The sequence below is a fragment of the Anomaloglossus baeobatrachus genome, chromosome 8, assembly GCF_048569485.1.
Source record: "Anomaloglossus baeobatrachus isolate aAnoBae1 chromosome 8, aAnoBae1.hap1, whole genome shotgun sequence".
In the NCBI taxonomy this organism is placed as follows: Eukaryota; Metazoa; Chordata; class Amphibia; order Anura; family Aromobatidae; genus Anomaloglossus; species Anomaloglossus baeobatrachus.
The window spans coordinates 174,362,528-174,377,367 of NC_134360.1; the positions used below are offsets into that span (position 1 = coordinate 174,362,528).

The following is a 14,840-nucleotide window of genomic DNA, read 5'->3' on the forward strand; positions in this document are numbered from 1 at the left end:
AGAGGTGGGAACACATAAGGAAGCCGGAACTGCGACCAATCTTGAACTAAGGCGTCTGCCGCCAGAGCTCGGTGATCGTGAGACCGTGCCATGAAAACCGGGACCTTGTTGTTGTGCCGAGACGCCATTAGGTCGACGTCCGGCATCCCCCAGCGACGACAGATCTCCTGAAACACGTCCGGGTGAAGAGACCATTCCCCTGCGTCCATACCCTGGCGACTGAGGAAGTCTGCTTCCCAGTTGTCCACGCCTGGGATGTGAACTGCGGATATGGTGGATGCCGTGTCTTCCACCCACGTCAGAATCCGCCGGACTTCCTGGAAGGCTTGTCGACTGCGAGTTCCTCCTTGGTGGTTGATGTATGCCACCGCTGTGGAGTTGTCCGACTGAATTCGGATCTGCTTGCCTTCCAGCCACTGGTGGAAGGCTTGTAGGGCAAGATACACTGCTCTGATTTCCAGAACATTGATCTGAAGGGTGGACTCTTGCTGAGTCCACGTACCTTGAGCCCTGTGATGGAGAAAAACTGCTCCCCACCCTGATAGACTCGCGTCTGTCGTGACCACCGCCCAGGATGGGGGAAGGAAGGACTTTCCTGTTGACAATGAGGTGGGAAGAAGCCACCACCGAAGGGATTCCTTGGCCGCCTGAGAAAGGGAGACGTTCCTGTCGAGGGACTTCGACTTCCCGTCCCATTGGCGGAGAATGTCCCATTGTAGTGGACGCAGATGAAACTGCGCGAAAGGGACTGCCTCCATTGCTGCTACCATCTTCCCTAGGAAGTGCATGAGGCGTCTCAAGGGGTGTGACTGGCCTTGAAGGAGAGATTGCACCCCTGTCTGTAGTGAACGCTGTTTGACCAGCGGAAGCTTCACTATCGCTGAGAGAGTATGAAACTCCATGCCAAGATATGTTAGCGATTGGATCGGGGTTAGAGTTGACTTGGAAAAGTTGATGATCCACCCGAAACTCTGGAGAGTCTCCAGCGCAACGTTCAGGCTGTGTTGGCATGCCTCTTGAGAGGGCGCCTTGACAAGCAGATCGTCTAAGTAAGGGATCACAGAGTGCCCCTGAGAGTGCAGGACTGCAATTACTGCTGCCATGACCTTGGTGAAGACCCGTGGGGCTGTCGCCAGACCAAAAGGCAGGGCTACGAACTGCAGGTGTTCGTCTCCTATAACGAAGCGTAGAAAACGCTGATGCTCTGGAGCAATCGGTATGTGGAGATAAGCATCCTTGATGTCTATTGATGCTAGGAAATCTCCTTGAGACATTGCGGCGATGACGGAGCGGAGAGATTCCATCCGGAACCGTCTGGTTTTCACGTGCTTGTTGAGAAGTTTTAGGTCCAGAACGGGACGGAAAGACCCGTCCTTTTTTGGTACCACAAACAAATTGGAGTAAAAACCGTGACCTTGCTCCTGAAGAGGAACAGGGATCACCACTCTTTCTGCCTTTAGAGAGCACACCGCCTGCAGAAGAGCATCGGCTCGGTCGGGAGGCGGAGACGTTCTGAAGAATCGAGTTGGAGGGCGAGAACTGAACTCTATCCTGTACCCGTGTGACAGAATGTCTCTCACCCAACGGTCTTGGACATGTGGCAGCCAAATGTCGCCAAAGCGGGAGAGCCTGCCACCGACCGAGGATGCGGACAGAGGAGGCCGAAAGACATGAGGAAGCCGCCTTGGTAGCGGGTCTTCCGGCTGTCTTTTTTGGGCGTGACTGAGCCCGCCAAGAATCTGAGCTCCTCTGATCCTTTTGAGTCCTTTTGGACGAGGAGAATTGGGACCTGCCCGAGCCTCGAAAGGACCGAAACCCCGACTGTCCCCTCCTCTGTTGGGGTTTGTTTTGTCTGGGCTGAGGTAAGGATGAATCCTTACCCTTGGACTGTTTAATGATCTCGTCCAAACGCTCACCAAACAGTCGGTCACCAGAAAATGGCAAACTGGTTAAGCACTTTTTGGAAGCAGAATCTGCCTTCCATTCCCTTAACCACAAGGCTCTGCGTAAAACCACGGAGTTGGCGGACGCCACTGCCGTACGGCTCGTAGAGTCCAGAACCGCATTAATCGCGTAAGACGCAAATGCAGACATTTGAGAGGTTAAGGATGCCACCTGCGGAACAGATGTACGTGTGACCGTGTCAATCTGTGTAAGACCAGCTGAAATAGCTTGGAGTGCCCATACGGCTGCGAATGCAGGAGCAAACGACGCGCCGATAGCTTCATAGATGGATTTCAACCAGAGCTCCATCTGTCTGTCAGTGGCATCTTTAAGTGCAGCCCCATCCTCCACTGCAACTATGGATCTAGCCGCAAGCCTGGAGATTGGAGGATCCACCTTGGGACACTGGGTCCAGCCTTTGACCACGTCAGGGGGAAAGGGATAACGTGTATCCTTAAGCCGCTTGGAGAAACGCTTATCTGGATAAGCGTGGTGTTTCTGGACTGACTCCCTAAAGTCAGAGTGGTCCAGAAAAGTACTTAATTTACGCTTGGGATACCTGAAATGGAATTTCTCCTGCTGTGAAGCTGACTCCTCCACTGGAGGAGCTGGGGGAGAAATATCCAACATTCTATTGATGGACGCGATAAGATCATTCACTATGGCGTCACCATCAGGAGTATCCAGATTGAGAGCGGTCTCAGGATCAGAATCCTGATCAGCTACCTCCGCCTCATCACACAGAGAGTCCTCCTGCTGGGACCCTGACCAGTGTGATGAAGTAGAGGGCCGCTCATAGCGATCTCGCTGTCTGGGACTGTCGTCCGTGTCAGAGCCGTCACACTGGGATGCATGGGACACCCCCGGAGCCCGGAGCTGTTCCAACTGAGGGGGACCAGGGACCAGTGATTCAACCGTGCCCATGGTCTGAGTTACTGGTCTAGACTGCAAAGTTTCTAGAATTTTAGTCATAGTCACAGACAATCTATCAGCAAAAACTGCAAACTCTGTCCCCGTCACCTGGACAGTATTCACAGGTGGTTCTCCCTGGGTCACCTCTAGCAGAGGCCCCGGCCGAGCAAGTGCCACAGGCGTGCCTCAGACAAAGTGCGGGAAACTGGCGTCCCACTGTGCCCAGTGTGAGGGCTGGAGTATGTAAAGTAGACTTCAGCCCTCGGCGCTGACGTTCTGTGCAGCGTCCCGCCCTTCCCCTGACTGGCAGGCCTGGGGGCAGGAACGAAACGAAACTAGGCCGCAAAAGCCGGGGACTCTAGTAATAAGCGCGGCCGTCAAATATGCACGGCCAGCGCGGAAGTCCCCGGCGCACCACAAGTCCCAGCCGCGCCGCAGTGTAAAACTGTCAGCAGCGGCCGGCGCGGCAGTTCCTAATACAATAACTCCCTCAGCAAGCTGTAGTTAGTGTGGCACAAGCGCGCAGCGCTGTTGTCCCCGGCGCACTAACACACCCAGCAATGCTGCAGTGTGAGCGCGGTCTGTACGGGGACACAGAGTACCTTGACGTAGCAGGGCCCTGTCCCTGACGATACTCCGCTCCATATCCAGCAGATTCCCCAGGGGCTGTGGATGGAGCACGGTCTCAATGCCTGGAGACCGGTAAAATCCCACTTCACCCAGAGCCCTAAGGGGGATGGGGAAGGATGCAGCATGTGGGCTCCAGCCTCCGTACCCGCAATGGGCACCTCAACCTTAACAAACACCGCCGACAAAAGTGGGGTGAGAAGGGAGCATGCTGGGGACCCTAGTATGGGTCCTCTTTTCTTCCATCCGACATAGTCAGCAGCTGCTGCTGACTAAACAGTGGAGCTATGCGTGGATGTCTGACCTCCTTCGCACAAAGCTTGAAAACTGAGGAGCCCGTGATCCCACGGGGGGTGTATAGGCAGAAGGGGAGGGGCCTTACACTTTTAAGTGTAATACTTTGTGTGGCCTCCGGAGGCAGTAGCTATACACCCAATTGTCTGGGTCTCCCAATGGAGCGACAAAGAAAGGCAAAGTGATGGTGCATTCTAGAAAGTGTCAGTGAATGCCTAGTGATCGAACGTTACAGGCGTATAATCAACAAGTCGGGATGGTCACAGTGGGTGTTTTGTGGAGAATAGGAGACAGCTGGCAAGATAGCGTGACCTCAAGTGTGGTCAAAAACACTGGGCGTGAACAGTGTTGTAGCTAAAGACCGTTCCGTACTGGAGCCGAAGGATGGAACTAAACTCCTAAACCCCTTAACCATCAAGGTTAAGGGTGCGTGCCCACGATCAGGACTCACGGCATCCTGCACGCAGCAAGTCCTGACCGGCAGCACTGCATGTCTCCTCCGCAGGTGAACGCAGGAGACCGCAGCTGTCAGTACCCACGATCAGGGTTCGGTGCACTGCGATCTCCTGCTAGTGTTCTCCCTACGGAGGATGCATGTGATTCCGCAGCAAATTATTGACATGCTGCAGTCTGGAAAGACCTATCCACTATGCTTGTACTGTACACCGCAGCATTTTGGACTCAGCTGAAGCATGCTGCGTCCAAAACACTGCAAATACTGATCGTGGGCACGCACCCTAACTGTCAAGGTACTGGGTTTATCTCAACTGGCATGTGATGTACTGAACAACCTCATAGTGTTCCGGATTAAAGTGAACTGCTGATCTCCTTTTCAGTGTTAGTTATTATCCGATCCTGACCAGCTGACGGCAGCAGCAGTATGTGGCCTACATGGGTTCCTGGCCCTCACAGCAAACGTCCACACACCCAGCCAGGACCAGGTATTTCATGTAGCGTGCCCATGTGACCGGAGGCAATCCCTCGCCCTTGACTACAGACGCACCACTCTACACATGCCTGAAGCTAAACTCAGAAGTCATGTGCTTTCCCCTGAGCAGCTTCCATCACGACAATCTTTTATCCACATCAAATATATCAAACTCTGGCCTACGGGCCAAACTCGGTCCTCAGGGTGATTTTATTTGACGCACCTAAATGCCTAGTATCACACTTTCAACTGTACCAGCACCCTGAATGCCAATACAGTTGAGAGCAATGATGGAAGAGGGGAGCTGTTTGCTCCCTCCTCCATCATTCTGCGTTTGATGTCTCAGCGTGCATGATGATGTCACTATTTTGTGCTCGCTGTGCTGAGCAGTGAAGAGATTCTGAACTCTCGCTGCCAAGACAGCAGAAGTGAGGGAATGAGGAGATGTTTTTTGTTAAAATGTGGGTCCCATAATGCTATATGGAGGACTATATGGGGCCCATAATATTACATGGAGGACTTCATGCTGTCAATAATACTTTGTGGAGCACTGTGTGCTGCTAATAATACTTTATGGAGGACTATGTGGATGTAAGTAGATGGAGTTAAGCGGGCTTTACACGCTACGACATCGCTAATGCGGAGTCGTTGGGGTCACGGAATTCGTGACGCACATCCGGCCGCATTAGCGATGCCGTTGCGTGTGACACCGATAAGCGATTTTGCATCGTTGCAAAAACGTGCAAAATCGCTAATCGGCGACATGGGGGTCCATTCTCAAATCTCGTTACTGCAGCAGTAACGAGGTTGTTCCTCGTTCCTGCGGCAGCACACATCACTGCGTGTGACGCCGCAGGAACGAGGAAGCTCCCCTTACCTGCCTCCCGGCCGCTATGAGGAAGGAAGGAGGTGGGCGGGATGTTACGTCCCGCTCAGCTCCGCCCCTCCGCTGCTATTGGGCGGCGGTTCAGTGACATCGCTGTGACGCCGCACGGACCGCCCCCTTAGAAAGGAGACGGTTCGCCCGTCACAGCGACGTCGCCGGACAGGTATGTATGTGTGACGGCTGTTGTGCGACACGGGCAGCGATTTGCCCGTGTCGCGCAACAGATGGGGGCGGGTACCCACACTAGCGATATCGGGACCGATATCGCAGTGTGTAAAGTAGCCTTTAGGGTATACCAGTGCTCTGCAAGTAAATGTCGCTATCTGTTGAACGAAGTTGATAAGAAGGGGAAAGCAGGAGATAAGAACAATAGGAACCGAAGAGGATTGTATAGGTTACCAGCCCCGTACAATATGATGCGCCCACACAACATATCCCCCCATTCTCCATCATGCACACAGCTCTGCTACATCAAAATATAAACAATTTTGCTACATGAGCACAGTTCTGCATCAACGCACATATATAAATCTGCGGCATCAAAACACATGTAACACCCCGGGGTCGAGGAGTTTTCACCCTACACGTCGCCGGGCTGGGGGGGTGCAGATCCTCTGCGTCATCACGGGCTGTCCTGGCCCGGTTTCATGACCCCTGAGACATACAGGAGGGAGGGAAGGCGGTGGACGGGAGGAAGGATGGAGGATGGGGGTGGTAGTGACGGTTACGAAAGTCTTTTTAAATCGTGACGCCACATATGGTACGCGGCCAGAGTAGGGTCGCCGCTGCGGGTGTTGCTCTCCGGGGCTGATGGTATAGGTCGCAGCTGGGATGGTGTCGCTCCCCACAGGCGGAGCAGAGTTACCCCGGGGAGGATGATGGAGGACGGACAGGGGTTGTGGTAGTCCCCATTGGTGCCGCAGTGCTGGGCGCCGGCAAATGAGAGGCAGAGGTAGGGGCTGCGGTTCCAGGTCTTTTACTCACTGGTAGCTCAGGTGCTGCACCAGAGTACCGGTTTCTGCCATCATGGGCTCCAGCCGATCCCGGATAGTCGGTGGTCACCACTGGTGCCTGTGAAAGTCTTTCTAGTGAAGTGTCCCTCGGTTGCTATCCGGAACCTGGGCCGAGCCTCCAGCTCCAAGTCACGGGCCCAAGGAGAGAGAGGAGCGCTTAACTCCAGTTGTCTGTGCTAGATGTTATCCCAAGCTGTGCCGGGGAAAGTCTGCTCAAGTGTGATGGTTGCGCCTACTTCTTACCCCAAGTGGTGCCTGCCCCCAATGGCATGTACTAGCGACCGAGGAAGTCCCATGCTTCGTGATGGCTAACCACCCTGTCTGCTCTAGTCCACCCCCCTGTGGGAAAGCACCTTATTGTTTTATGTGTGTGGTTTTGTGAAGTCACCAGCAGTTAACCCCCTCCGAACCCGGGATGGATATTACCCCTTAAAAGTGGCGTAATACCCTGTGGCGCCTGAAACCCAGGGGCGCCACACACACATTTCTGCTATACTAATACACACATCTCTACAACATCAACACACAATTGAGCTAAATCAAAACAAAGAATCAGCTCTGCTGCACACACGTAGCTGAACTGTGTTGGTTACTAGTGCTTACACGTAGCAGATAGCAGAGCTGGTTTGATGACTGCTGCACATGCAGATCTAGCAGAGTTGTGCTGGGGACTGACACACACAAAATGAACTCTGCTGCTGTATATACACACACATATAACAGAGTTGAGTCGGTGACTGATACACATGTAGGCACTTTCAGCTGTCACTCCATAACTGATAAGAAAGGCTAATGCCTTTTTCACACAATGCATACATGCTTCATTTTTCTGCTGTGTTTTATGTAAAAAATCAGATGCATTTAACTGTCCAAGCAAGGTGGATGCAATTTAATTCAAACTCATGCCCACTGTGCATCTAAATTATTTATTGCGCTTTTTTTCCTCTATAGGCTTCTATTGGAAACATGAAAAAATGCTTTTAATTGTGTTTTTTTTAAGTGAAGAATCAATGTTTTTCTGCACTATAAAAAATGCTGCTACAAATCAGCGCCAAAAATACAGGAGGGAAAACGCCTTGAACACATAGCAAACATGCAATAATTAGAAAAGGTTGTTATTACGTAGATTGGTGCAGACGCCTGCTGAAAACGTACAAATAAAAAGCAGAAAAAAACGCAGAATTTACACTCTGCTAAAGCTGCCCATACAGTTTTGATAGTTTTCAGTCAACTGTTTACTTAGCTCTACATCCCCTCTGCCCCATATACTGTATATGCATGATGGGTTTTCAATGGATAGAAGCAAATATTGCAATTTCATCCTCTGGGCAGACCCACATTTACATCCATTCCCATTATACAGACTGCACTAGCAGGTACTGACTCCTAGTGTACACAAAAGCCAGGGCTATATATTGAGAATCTATGGCTTTAAAATGAACGTGCCACTCAATTTATGCTGCCCAAGCCTCAGGTAGCATGGATGAGAGCCCGAACGTGTATTTTTCTCTGAACAGCGCCAGCATTTCAGAGACAATATATTTTGTCGCTCACAATTTATACAGATAAACACGGACATCGCTAGGCACTTAAATCTGGGGCCTGTGCCCTGGATCAGAAGTGCACTACCTCACATCTTCTGAATTTCAGTTTAGCTTTTTTTTTTTATAAACTTTATTTGTGAACACAGCCTTGCAACATGCAGGATGTGCCTGATCCATCCCTGTGTGCTGTGTGCCTATGATTAGCTGTGAAGCTCCTTCTCCCCACTCTGTGGTCCTCCTCCTTGCTCCCTGGTCTTCCTCCTTTTCTCCCAGCTCCTCCTCCTAGATTCCGGGTCCTCCTCCTCACCACCTGGTCCTCCTCCTTAGTACCTGGTCCTATTCCTCACTCCCTGGCCTTTCATCTTGCTCCCAGGTCCTCCTCCTTTGAAGCTCCTCCTCCCTGCTTGGTCCTCCCTATTGCTCCCTGGTCCTCCTCCTTGCTTCCTGGTCCTCCTCCTCACTACCTGGTCCTATTGCTTACTCCCTGGTGACCCCCCCCCCACTAGCTGGTGCTTCTCTTTGCTGCCTGGTCCTCCACCTCTCTTCCTGGTCCTCCTCCTCAGTCTCTGGTCCTATTCCTCGCTACCTGGTTCTTCATCTTGCTCCCTGGTCTTCCTCCTCACTACTTGGTCCTATTCCTCACTCCCTAGTGGCCCTCCTCTCCACTCCCAGGTCCTCCTCCTTGATCCCTAGTCCTCCTATTCACCCCCTGGTCCTCCTCCTTGCTATTTGGTCCTATTCCTCGCTTCTTGGTCTACTTCCTTGCTCCCAGCTCTTCCTCCTCGCTCCCTGGTCTTCCTCACTCCCTCATCCTCTTCCCCATCCCTGGCCCTCTTCCTCGCTCCCTTGTCCTCTTCCTCGCTCCCAGGTTCTCCTCCAAATTACCTGGTCCTCCTCTTCAGTGTCAATTACAGGGGAGGTTTCAGTTTATGTGCAACGAAGTGGCAGTGATTATGTGAGAGAGAGAAAGGGAAGAGGTGTGCGAGGTCATGTATATAGAGAGAACAGAGATCCAGTGCTGAGGAAACGGTAGTATATACAGTTCAGTATCATAGGACACTTACCAGGATTTGACAAAGGGGGTGAAGGGTTTGTGGGGGCTTTAAAAGTTTGTTAATATGTTTGTACTATATTAAAATGTTCAATGAAAAATCTCTCATTAAAAAAAAAAAAAAAAGAACAGTGTGCACAAGTCTAAATTTCTTATACTTATAAACCTACCTGTCATTTCAGCAATATCTTCCAGAGCCTTGGAAGCACTTGGACCCAGAGCTATGAAATGAATAATTGCGCCACTGGCTGTTATATTGGGAAAGCACAGGCTAGTGTCATAATTGTCTTCTCCATCCGTCAGTAAGATAATTTCTGTGCCATCTGTTGACCCATCAAATTTTTTGTTCACCTACAAATAAATGACAAATACATATATGGAATGAGGCAGAGTTACAACAACAGAACAGGTATATTCTATGTACTTATTGCATAATACATTACAATATTGAATATTTGCATGGATGTGACCTCAGGAAATTTGCAAAGTATCAGCTCAGAGAAAATGGGAAACAATTGAAGACATTTTCTCGTGAAGATAGCTAAGCTCAGACTGGCCCTACAGGAAACCAGCGCATCCTTCATCAGGCCCCTAAATTAAACATTTTTAAGCTCCAACCCCCAACCACCAATGCACAAGGTATGTGAGGAGAAAGATAACATCTTGTGTTGGCCTGTTTTACAAGCATAATGTGGCCCAAATCCTCCCTCCTATAAGAAGGAGTATGTAAGTCATAACAATGTGCAATGCAGCACTATGTGCTCCTCCAGGGAACCTACTGCTCCAGCCAACTTGCATAAGCATAAGTATGCAAAGGAGGGCTAATTTAATGGAGGACGACCAGAGTTATTTTTATTGACAGGCGTCACACGGGACGATCTATCGTGCGATCGCACGAGCGATCGTACCCGCCCCCATCGTTTGTGCGACACAGGCAATTTGTTGCCCGTGTCGCAGAAAGTCGTTAACCCCCGTCACACGTACTTACCTTCCAAACGACCTCGCTGTGGGTGGCAAACATCCTCTTCCTGAAGGGGGAGGGACGTTTGGCGTCACAGCGACGTCACTCAGCGGCCAGCCACTAGAAGTGGAGGGGCGGAGATGAGCGGGACGTAACATCCCGCCCACCTCCTTCCTTCCGCATTGCCGGTGGACACAGGTAAGCAGATGTTCGTCACTCCTGCGGTGTCACACATAGTGATGTGTGGTGCCGCAGGAATGACAAACATTATCGTACCTGTAGCAGCAGCGATATTTTGAAAAGGAGCGACATGTCAACGAGCAACGATTTTTGTCGTTTTTGCGCTCGTGGATCGTCGCTCCTTGGTGTCACATGCTACGATGTCGCTAACGGCGCCGGATGTGCATCACTAACGATGTGACCCCGACGATATATCGTTAGCGATGTCGCAGTGTGTAAAGCACCTTTAAGTGCTTGTAAGTGACTTCACAGTCTTCTGGTTAGATTGACATATGTGCTGCTTGTAGGCTCTTCTGGTTCTACTACAGCAGGTGGTTCTTCTGGAGCTTGAATTATCTCTTCCACTGGTTGTGGGAAAGTGATCACTGGTACAATTATGGCTCCCTTGTACTGGAGTCAGTTCTTAGGGAAGTCTCCAAGTATTGTGTTTATCACCTTTTCTTTCTGTTCTGGTACTTGAAGTGTACTGGGAACTCCTTCTTTGAGTCTCAGTTGCTCTGGGCATTTCTTTAAATGATACCTTGATACTGTGCACAAAATTGTTCCCTTATCTTTGCTAAGGACGCAGGTAAGCTGTGTTCGTCGTTCCCGGGGTGTCACATGGAGCGACGTGTGCTTCCTCGGGAACGATGAACAACCGGAGCACAGAAGGAGGACCAACATTTTGAAAATGAACGACGTGTCAACGAGCAACGATAAGGTGAATATTTTTGCTCGTTCACAGTCGTTCGGAGGTGTCACACGGTACGATATCTCTAACGATGCCGGATGTGCGTCACAGACGACATATCGCCTGATATATCGTACCGTGTGATGCCGGCTTTACTCTTGGTTAATCAAGCTTTGTTTTCATTATTTAAAAAGGTGAAAAAAATCAACACATTTTGCAACAATTTATCAGAACAGCTCTGTTAGTAAAAAGGTCAGAAGGCTGCTTTATCAACTGGAGACCACCAGCTGAAAGCATCTGCAGATGTTACCATCCACAATACACATTGCCCACCATCTGAACCAGGTAAGATTTACCATATATACATTTGAAACCAGAAGTTACATACACTATCTAAAAAGACACATCTGCATATTTTTCTCACTACCTGACATGAAATCAGAATAAAACCTTTCCCGTTTTAGGTCATTTAGGAACCAAAATTATTTATATTTACCAAATGCCAGAATAATGAGAGAGAGAGAGAGAGAATGTTTTAAGGCATTTTTATTACTTTCTGCAAAGTCAAAAGTTTACAGACATTTCATTAGTATTTGGTATTATTCCCCTTAAACTGTATGACTTAGGTGAAACGTTTTGGATCTCCTTCCATAAGCTTCTCACAATAGTTGGTAGGAATTTGGGCCCATTCCTCCTGACAGAACTGGTGTAACTGAGCAATGTTTGTAGGTCGCCTTGCTCACAACTCCCTTTTAGCTTTGCCCATAAATTTTAAATAGGATTGAGATCAGGGATTTATGATTTCCACTCCAAAACATTGACTTTGTTATCCTTAAGCCACTTTGTAACCAGCTTGGCATTATGCTTTGGATCATTGTCCATTTGGAAGACCCATTTCCGCCCATCCTTTAAGTTCCTGGCTGATGTCTGGACCTGTTGCTTCAGTATTGCCATATTATCTTCTTTCCACATGATGCCTTCTATTGTGTGAAGTACACCAGTCCCTCCTGCAGCAAAACAACCCCACCACATGATGCTGCCACCACGTTTCACAGTTGGGATGGTGTTCTAAGGGTGCGACCATACATTGCGTTTGTCAAAACGCAAGGGTTAAGGCTAATTGATGCTCAAATTGCTTTTGCCTTTTTGTGGTTTTTAACCCAAATAGTCATGAAAACGTATGCGTTTCCATTGCTTCTCTCCTGCGTTTTGAACGGGAAAAAGTTGCGTTTTGCTTTTTTCTTATGTGCGTTCATAATGCGTTTCCAAATGTCTGCATTTTTCCTTTTGGCTTTTGACACAATAAAGTTTAATTTGTTTTGTATGTCTTGCCCTCGTCATGTTAGAAAAAAAAGGTTAAATAGTTCTCTACTGATGTCATTTCCTTTCCAACGCATGTTGGTTGTGATTTTGTTGTGCTCAAATCGTTTGCAACATGTCTGATAATAGATTGGCGTTAAGGTTGCGAAGATCACAAAGGAACCGTTTATTATTGATTTTGATGTTGATGCATCGTCGGAGAAGATATATAGTAATTTTAATTAGTTTTTTTTTTTTTTATAAAATTATATTTTTTAACCCCTTAACGACCTTTGACGTACTGGGTACGTCACGGTGACATGGTGCTAAACGACCCATGACGTACCCAGTACGTCATGGCGAAATCGCGGTCCCGGAGCCCCGGGGAGTCCAATTTCTTTGATTAAACGGTTGATTCGGGAAGGAGGGGACTTCTGCCTGACCTCAGGAGGGGTGGTGCCTCCTCCCCGAACCTACAGAGGCTGTGATTGGTTGACAAACGCCACTCAGCCAATTACAGTCACTGTAATGTTCCAGCCATTGAAAATGGCTGGAACATTTAAATCCAGCCCTGATCAGTGCTGCTGTAACACTGGCCATTGGCTGGAGCTGGGTGATCGGTGCTTCACCCGCCCCCAGCTCTGATTGGAGAGACCGGTCTTGTGACCGCTCTCTCCAATCAATGTGGATCTGCGGCCTGTGACCGTCCCTGGAAGCCGAGGAGAGCGGTCTCTGCGGGTGCCCATCGGTAAGTTGCCGCCCGCCCCTGTCCCCGATCGCCCGCCGCTGTTTCCGATCGCCCCGCCCGCCACCGCTACTGTCTCCGATACCCCCGCCCGCCACCGCCAGCCCCGCCGCGGCTCCGATCGCCACCGCCAGCCCCGCCGCTGTCTCCGATCGCCCCGCCGCTGCTCCCGATCCAACGCTGTCCCCGCCGCCACGCTCGCCACTGTCCTCGCCGCTGCTCCCGATCCACCGCTGTCCCCGCCGCCACTGTCCCCGCCGCCGCTCCCGATCCACCGCTATCCCCGCCGCCGCTCCCGATCCACCGCTGTCCCCGCTGCCACGCTCGCCACTGTCCCCGCCGCCACTGTCCCCGCCGCCGTCGCACCCACCTTTTTCAGCCGCTGCTGCCCCCGAATTGGCCCCCACTGTTCCCGATCGGCGGCCGCCGCCTCCTTCATCGGCTGCCCCTTCTCCATCGCCACTAAAACTCCTATCCCTCCATGTGCTGCAAGCCACCCTCCCCCTACATGCGGGGGGAGGGTGGCTTGCAGCACATGTGGGGGGAGGGTGGCTTGCAGCACATGTGGGGGGAGGGTGGCTTGCAGCACATGTGTGGGGCGGGTGGCTTGCAGCACATGTGTGGGGCGGGTGGCTTTCAGCACATGTGGGGGGAGGGTGGCTTGCAGCACATGTGGGGGGAGGGTGGCTTGCAGCACATGTGGGGGGAGGGTGGCTTGCAGCACATGTGCTGCAAGCCACCCTCCCCCACATGTGCTGCAAGCCACCCTCCCCCCACATGTGCTGCTGCAAGCCACCCTCCCCCCACATGTGCTGCAAGCCACCCTCCCCCCGGGGCCCCCCCTCCTCCATGTGCCATCTCTCTCTCCCATCAGACTCTGCCCCCCTCCCCGATCTGCTGCCTGCTCTCTCCCATCCTCTTCATCTACTGCCCCCTCCCACCCTCCTCAATCTGTTGCCTCCTTCATCTGCTGCCTCTTCTGTCTGCTGTGATCCTGCTGCCTAGATCCATCCTGTAAGGTAGGTATCCCCATCTCACCTCCCTCCCCCCCCATCCTCTGCCGCTCCTCCATCCGCTGTGCCATTTCCCATCATCCATCCTGTGCGCCCTTTCCCATCCTCTGCCGCTCCTCCACCCGCTGCGCCCTTTCCCATTTTCCATCCGCTGCGCCCTTTCTCATCTGCCGCCCCGCCCTCTCGCATCGCATTATCCAGCGCAGTTGCTCGCTTCCAGACTGCAGTGGATGATGCGATGCGAGACTCGTGCATTGCTCTCACGTTTGGCACTGGTCTTAGTGGCAAGCGCTCATTTTTTTTTTTTTTATTCATTTTTTTTTTTTTTACTGATGTCTGTATTTTTTATTTCGCCAAACTAATTTTTTTGTATGGGGGGGGTGTCTAGTTTCCAAAATGGGATCACATGTGGGGGAGCTCCATTGTTTAGGCACCTCAGGCGGGTCTCCAAATGCAACATGGCGTCTGCTAATAATTCCAATCAATTTTACTGTGAAATGGCGCTCCTCTTCTGAGCCCCGCCGTACGCCCAAACAATTGATTTCCACCACATATGAGGTACGTGTGTACTCAGGAGAAATTGCACAATACATTTTATGGTGCATTTTTTCCTGATACCCTTGTGGAAAAAAAAGCTACCTGTTTGAAAAAACAATTTTGTGGTTAAAAAAAAGAATAAAATATTTTCACGGCTGAACATTACAAACGTTTGT

At 50.7% G+C, this 14,840-nt stretch overlaps 1 protein-coding gene across 1 annotated transcript in view; it reads right to left on the reverse strand.

Annotated features, from left to right (window-relative positions):
• LOC142250128 (calcium-activated chloride channel regulator 1-like) overlaps positions 1-14,840 on the reverse strand; it is a 136,061-nt gene that overhangs the window by 47,385 nt on the left and 73,836 nt on the right. Inside the window, exon 8 of the mRNA XM_075322220.1 lies at positions 9,370-9,550. Coding sequence (XP_075178335.1) covers positions 9,370-9,550 — 181 coding nt within the window. The remainder of the gene's footprint in view (positions 1-9,369; positions 9,551-14,840) is intronic.